The sequence below is a fragment of the Sinocyclocheilus rhinocerous genome, unplaced genomic scaffold (genome assembly GCF_001515625.1).
Source record: "Sinocyclocheilus rhinocerous isolate Xijiao unplaced genomic scaffold, SAMN03320098_v1.1 scaffold285, whole genome shotgun sequence".
In the NCBI taxonomy this organism is placed as follows: Eukaryota; Metazoa; Chordata; class Actinopteri; order Cypriniformes; family Cyprinidae; genus Sinocyclocheilus; species Sinocyclocheilus rhinocerous.
In genome coordinates, this window is record NW_015630288.1 from 1,996,255 (window position 1) to 2,003,549 (window position 7,295).

The 7,295-nt window shown below is 34.0% G+C and overlaps 1 protein-coding gene and 1 long non-coding RNA gene across 2 annotated transcripts in view; both read left to right on the forward strand.

Annotated features, from left to right (window-relative positions):
- Positions 1 to 2,200: 2,200 nt before the first annotated feature.
- Positions 2,201 to 5,137, forward strand: LOC107740035 (uncharacterized). Its single transcript, XR_001640050.1, has 3 exons — positions 2,201 to 2,402; positions 4,338 to 4,476; positions 4,571 to 5,137. It is a non-coding gene; the product is annotated as an uncharacterized LOC107740035 (long non-coding RNA).
- Positions 5,138 to 5,434: 297 nt separating this feature from the next.
- The window catches only part of slc25a45 (solute carrier family 25 member 45), a 12,612-nt gene continuing 10,751 nt past the window's right edge, over positions 5,435 to 7,295 (forward strand). Inside the window, exon 1 of the mRNA XM_016552309.1 lies at positions 5,435 to 5,781. Within this exon, the coding sequence (XP_016407795.1) occupies positions 5,568 to 5,781 (214 nt within the window). The 5' untranslated portion in view covers positions 5,435 to 5,567. The remainder of the gene's footprint in view (positions 5,782 to 7,295) is intronic.

The window sequence follows — 7,295 nt, forward strand, 5'->3', positions numbered from 1 at the left end:
ATGCATGATACATGAAAGGATCTCAAAAGGGTTGTGATGCAACTATCTGAAATGTACTCTCTTCACACTGAGCAAACTCCCACACAAATGCTGTTCATAGAGCGTATGTTTAAAATTTCAAGTTGTCTTTAACACTGATTATCTTTCAAGGAATGTTATAACATTTCAAGAAATATTATAAATAATACATGTAGTGGATCATGTTTGTAAAGTATCTTAATTGTTTTTAAAATCGGTAATGCTTCCTAGATTTGAACAAATACACTACAGACTTTTACAAATAATGCTCATAAAGGCTGTTTATGTGTATGTCGATCAAAAATACTGTAAAGTAGTAAAAGTTTTAAATAAATGTGTTCTATTGTATTATATTTTAATGAAATTTATTCTTGTAATGCAAACAGCCAAAAAAAGCAGCCATTTACTCCAGTCTTCAGTCTCACATGATGCTTCAGAAATTACCAGATTACCAGAGATCCATCATTTTTAAGATTACAAGAATTTATAATCAATTTAATGCATTCTTTAAAAATAAAATAAAATCTTACTGATTCTAAACTGAACAGTATGGTAACTAACCTTAAATATTAAATTAACCTGGAAGATGTTAAAAAAATCTACAACGTATCTAACAACTGTAAATTGATGTTTATATTTAAATGTTACTGTTTTGGTAACTTAATACTAATTTTTTATATTGCGCCTGGTATTGCTTATGGCTCTGCATTCTGGTGAGATAGCTAAGGATCTGTATCAACAACCCCAAATTTAATGCTTTATATTACACTCTAGTATAATATTGCTCTATATTCTAATGAGAATTAATTATATGTAAGTTTACCTTTAGTACCAGTATAACAAATGAGATTTCCCCTTGTGTGAGAACTACACCATCAGTAGAAAACTACAGTCAGGTGTACAGCGTGATCATAGGCTTTAGCAGGGGAGCAGGTAGTGGCTTATAGCTGATTGTGGCAGTTCTCAGCCGGTGGCGAGGTCTATGGGAAGACTTTCGGTGCATTTCAGAACTCTTAATTGATGCTTCCTTATTTCCTCTAGGCCGTAACCTGGAAATCAATCAAAGTGTGCTGCCATGATAGACATATCAATTCTCTAAAAGAGGAGGTGAGGACAGAAAGGAAGCTTCCAGGAGAGAGGAAACACACCATCATATCTGGAATATATTGTTGACATGTCTGTTGTCATAACACAAATTTTCATCACCCTTCACATATAGCATAACAGTTTTACAGTTATATTTTAAATAAACCATATTTCACATATCTCAGTAGTGCATCTTTCTTTATTCAGATTTATTAATAATGTTATGGTTTGCCAAGCCCTAATGGCAGATTCTTTGAACCTTTCAAAAATTAAGCTTTAAAATGCAAGGACACTCCATTTTGTAAAGACATATTGCTTTTTTCCACCCTCGTATTTCATCATTGATGCTAAATTCTTGAAGTAGTACATATACAGTCTTGTTCCTCAAACATATTGTAACATATCAGATGACATATCTGTCATATATGCCTCTCTTATTCCTTTGTAAGTGTGATGAATGAGGGTGGTATGGAAGCCCGTTTCCGCCACTGAATTGAAAAAAAAAATTTTATTGCGACTTTTTATCTCACAAATCTGACTTTATTCTGAGAATTGTGAGATATAAACTTGCAATTGCGAGTTATAAAGTCATAATTGCGAGATATAAACTCACAATTCTGACTTTTTTTCTCAGAATTGCGTGATATACACTCACAATTGCGAGAAAAAAAGTCAGAATTGCGAGTTTGTAACACAATTATGAGAGAAAAAAAAATCAGAATTGTGAGATAAAAAGTCGCAATTACCTTTTTTTATTTTTTATTCAGTGGCGGAAACGGGCTTCCATAGGATGGGACAACACACACACACACACACACACACACACACACAAAACTGAAATGCTTTAATATGTAAATAAAAAAAACTATGAAGAATGTATATTAACCTTTCTTTCTTTCTTTCTTCAAAGTTGTAACAGCTATATGCCACGTGATTAAAAAAAATCTTAATCAAAAATCAAAACTTACTGACTATTTTAAAATGGCTTACGTTTTATTTATTTATTTATTTATATTTTTTGGCTTACGTTTTATTTATTTGACTACGTCTGTTATATGCAGATGACACGTGAACTCGAATGGACTTTGGAAGCAAACTCTGCCCAGAGCAGCACCATGCTTTTGATGTCATTACTGAATGCCTTGGATGTCAAGAGTTGTTTGGGACTTCTTCTCATATCGTTACTAATTTTTGATTTTTGGAAAAGTAAGAATGCGCCGAACTTTCCACCAGGACCATGGAGTTTTCCGTTTCTTGGCAACGTTTTCGTCGGTTTCGACTGTCGTGCGATGGATGAGGTACAAGTTTCAGTCTTATTTCTTTCACACACGTTAAAGAAGAGCTCACAGAGATGCTTTCTGAAGCCATGATGATATTATATTCTTAATGTCCATATATAAACCACAGAGTGGCGCAGTGTAACCGTGGGAACAGAAACGCTTTTGTCAGGATAGTGTTTATTTCAACACGAGCACTTGCAGTTGCGCTGGAAACAATTGTGTACAGACATAAATGGTGAAAACACTGATATATTTTTTTAATCTTTCAGTTAGTTTGTTAGATTGACTTCATAAGTGTTTTTGAAGTCATCATATAGGCATAGTATGGAGGACGAAACCTGTAAAAACAATAAATAAATAAATACACAAATAAATAAATAAATAAATGTGTGCATAAATACACGTATTCTTGTTTAAATACATAAATAAATAATTAAACGTGATTAAAGTAGGCAAATAAATCAAATAAATTGGTGGGCAAATGGAAAATGTTTAAGGAAATGCTAAACTCACTCAATTTATTTTCCTTTGATCACTCATTTTTTTCTGAATGTAGTTCCACATTTTTTCCCCCTCTGCGCAACATGCTAATGAGAGGGTGTCAATTATGCAAGAGCAGGCGGATCGTGTGTGACGCGCTTGAGCGTTTGCCTGCGTATTAGTATTAAAGGGGTCATATGATGCTTTTTTAAAGATCATTATTTTGTGTATTTGGTGTAACAGAATATGTTGACATGCTTTAATGTTCAAAAAACACATTATTTTTCAAATACTGTACATTATTGTAGGTCCTATATGCCCCGCCTCTCTCAAACGCTTCGTTTTCTACAAAGCCCCCTCCTTATATTTCCACATAGTGAGGTAGATATGTGGGGCCGTGTTAGAACGAGGCGTTTTAGGTAGGCGTGGCAGAGTCTTAACTTTGATAAAGAATATCTCTTTGGATTTGAGACTTTAGTCTTTGCAACTTTAGGGATCTTATCTATTCACAATCAGCTTGTAACACTCCAAAGAGAAAGGAAAGCTTGAAATCGCATCATATGACCCCTTTAATACCCCTTATGAAAAAGAAGTGCACTTAATTGTGTTTAATGTGCACTTATAGTTGTAGTCAAACCTTAAAAGTAAATTTTCAAGAATTGCACTTGCAGATAATATAATATTAATTAAATAAAAGGCCAATTAAGTGTACTTAAAGATAAACACTTTCATGATTGTTTCTTAACACATTTAAGTACGCTTAAAAGTTTCAAATTAAAAGTTTTACTTTAAAGTACATTTTAAATCATTGTTTTAGTCATTTTCCAGCTTTAAAGGAGTACACTTATTTTGATGTATTGACTAACATAAAGCATATGTACAGTACTTGATTATCATTTTAACTGCAGTGTTTTATACAACATTACATTTAAAGTTAATATATGTTAAATGTACTGATTTGCAATTTCGCCTTTACAAATATGTAACTACAAATATATTTAAATATATGACATGCGTTGAAATAGAATTGACATCAGTTTACATAAATACTTGTCATATTTGGCAGTACACTTTAACCATATTTCAAAGACAATAATAGTGATTATGAAATTACATCTGAAGATGCTTACTTATGTCCTATTAGGTAAAAAAAACAATTATATTAATTGCATTTAATATAAATTTTAACTATAATACATTTTCATTAATTGTAAATAACATGCAAACAACATGCATGTGTCTGAAAACATCACATTCAGCTCACACTTAATTATGTTCTATTAAAATACATTATTTCCGTAATAAGTACTCATTGTAAAAGTATGCTAAAGTATACTTCTTTTTCACAAAGGGACTTACTTCATAGATATGGACGTTTGGCCTTGCGCTGATCAAAATGCAAACTCTGGCATGGTATTACATATGTGACTGTAATTATATGAGTATTTTTTTCTCTGTTTCCTTTCACACAAGGGCACACTGGTCATCTGTAATCTTTCATCTGTGCTAAAGGATCCATCACAATGGGAAAAACCAGATCAGTTTTATCCTGAACACTTCCTGAACCAAAGGAATTTTAGGAAACGGGAAGCATTTTATCCATTTTCGGCAGGTAGACTTTCATTGTATTTCACTCACACTTACAAATGATGTTTTAATGTAAGATGACGTGTGCATGCATGTGTCCTGCCTTTACATTTGTCCAGGGAAAAGGTCATGTCTTGGTGAGCAGCTGGCACGAAATACACTCTTCCTCTTCTTCACTTCCCTCCTCCAGAGGTTCTCATTCTCAGCTCCTGAAGGACTAGGACCTCGCTTTAAGGACCAGGAACAGGTCAAGACGTCCCAAGAACCCTCCCAGATCTTTGTGTCATTACGTTGATAGAAACTATAGGAATCACATCTGAACTGATACTGAGTTCTATTAATAGATGGATGTTATGTTAATACATGCAGTAAAATGCAGTCAACATGCAGTACAGTGTTTAGATGAAATAATATATCTCTGCATATAAATCTCTTTATCTCTCTCTCTCTCTCTCTCTATCTGTCTATATATCGGTCTGTCTGTCTGTTTGATTCTGTTCAACATGAAAAAATTTATTTGATAGTGATGAAGTATTTGCAAGGACATATGCGTTATTAATATAATCATTATGTTTTTTTATGTTTAGACTGCAAAATGTTAATACAATGCAAATGTGAAAATTATGCTAAATTGTAGCATGTAATTTTAAGATCCACTTTATTCCCCAGAAACAAAGAATGAATAAATACCCTGTTGACTTATACACAGTAGATATTTTCCTGTATTTCAGTGATATTGTACAATTGCTATATATTTTGAAAATGATATCCCTTGTAAAGAGAACATCATTTTAAGATCAGTTTTGACACTGGGAAATAATAGGTGAGCGCAGCATTATAAACATCTGACAAGGTACATTATCACCACCAGATGGTAGTAGAGCAGCTCTTGAGACCAAACAAACTCTTAAGACCCCCTCTTTCTTTCGATTTACTTTTTAGCAACAGTAAGTTTCTTCCAAAAATGCAGATTCGTTGTGTTGTTAAAAGGCCAGATTCATTGCAGTCGCTCTCGTGACAGTACTGAAGCAAGATGATTTCTGCCCAAAGTGGACACAATCATGCTTTGTCGTGAAATCTGAGTTTTTGCTTTGAAAAATATTCTAGAATCGACTTATGTCGTTTGCTGAAGTTCATGTATCAGAGCGCTGCGTCGGAACTTTGGCAGCGGGCCGTTGGTTTCCTACTGCACGAAACCAACGCATAAAACACACATTTCACCTTGGACTAACTAAAGAAGAGTTTTTATTTTTTTTTATTATTGGTGTACTTTACGAGTTTAATGAATGTGCCATGCCGTTTGTGGAGTTCGTCGCAGGATGGATTTCAGGTAATTCTTAACTTTGGCGTTGGAATTCTTAACATGTCTGGTTGAAATAACGGGAAAACATAGCTAATAGATGACTTTGAATCAGCTCGGTTTTATCAGCCATTAACTGAGAAGTTATAAACAACACGGTTAGTACCATGAGATTCTTTACGACGCCCCTCATACCTCATACGTGTAAATACCATAGTGTATGAATATGTTGGTAGCTCAAGACAACAGGTAAATAAGAAAACATTTAGCTAATAGATTTCATCATACTTTCATCAGTTGATAACATTAAGACATTTTGTATTGCAAGTTATCTGAAATGTTATGATTAAATATGAAAATGTGGCATAATCTAATTAGATATGCACTAATTTGCATACATTTCCAGAAGAAAAATTTGACCATCGGATAAAGCCAGATTCGGCTTTCTTGGTTCATTTTGATGATATAAATAATAATAATGATAATAAAAGTCAAAAATAAAAATCACAGTGTTTGGTGAACTTTTGCCAATTCATCCCTTTGCAAAAAACCTTCAGAACAAATAGAAATAACTGTTAAAGTCCACATGAAATTAAAATTAAAGTTTTTTGGGTGTTAGTATCAATATGTTAGTCTTAAGGTTATCTATAAGGCAGTGTGCTCCAAAACAGTGAAAAAATTCGCATTTAGAAGATATAAGCATTCAAAGCTTGCAGTTCGTCACTTCCGCCAAAACGGCTCAACGATTTTTTTTTTGACGTCACATCGTACTTCCCACTCCTCTATGTCTACTTCTATCATCGCTTGGATTACAGCGTCACGCGCCTTATTTTTGAACGTGATTTTCTCCAATGAGGGGGAGGACGAGGGGGCGGAACATGTGGCAAATTAAGCTGCAGCACTTATATTATTGCACTGGTTGGCTATTAACTGTTGTGACGTCACGGACACTACGTCCAGGTTTTTATACAGTCTATGGTTTTTAAGCATTTCAGGGGACCTTTAAGTTTGGTGTATGCAAGGGGAGGGGGAGGGGGCTTTTAAGATATGTACTGTAAAGAGTGACAGACACAAATAGATAAAGTGTAATAAAATAATCACTTAAATGTGTATTTTATATTTTCTTTCCACTAGTCTTAAAAAAAAACAAGATATGGAAATATAGAACAAAAAATGTCAAAATTGAACAGTGCATGAAAAAACAATGGTTTTGCCTGTAATATATTGCCTTAAAGGGGTCATATGATGCAATTTCATTTTTTCCTTTCTCTTTGGAGTGTTACAAGCTCTTGGTGCATAAAGAAATCTGTAAAGTTGCAAAGACTAAAGTCTCAAATCCAAAGAGATATTCTTTATAAAAGTTAAGAGTCAGCCACACCTACCTAAAACGGCTCGTTCGAACACGCCCCCACATATCTACCTAACTGTGTGGGAAGATTTGCATAACGCCGCCCAAATGTTCACGCAAAGAAAGAAGGCGTAACTTTCATTCTCACTGTAGTATTGTTGTTCCCGCCGCCATGTCGTAAAGATGCTGTGTGCTT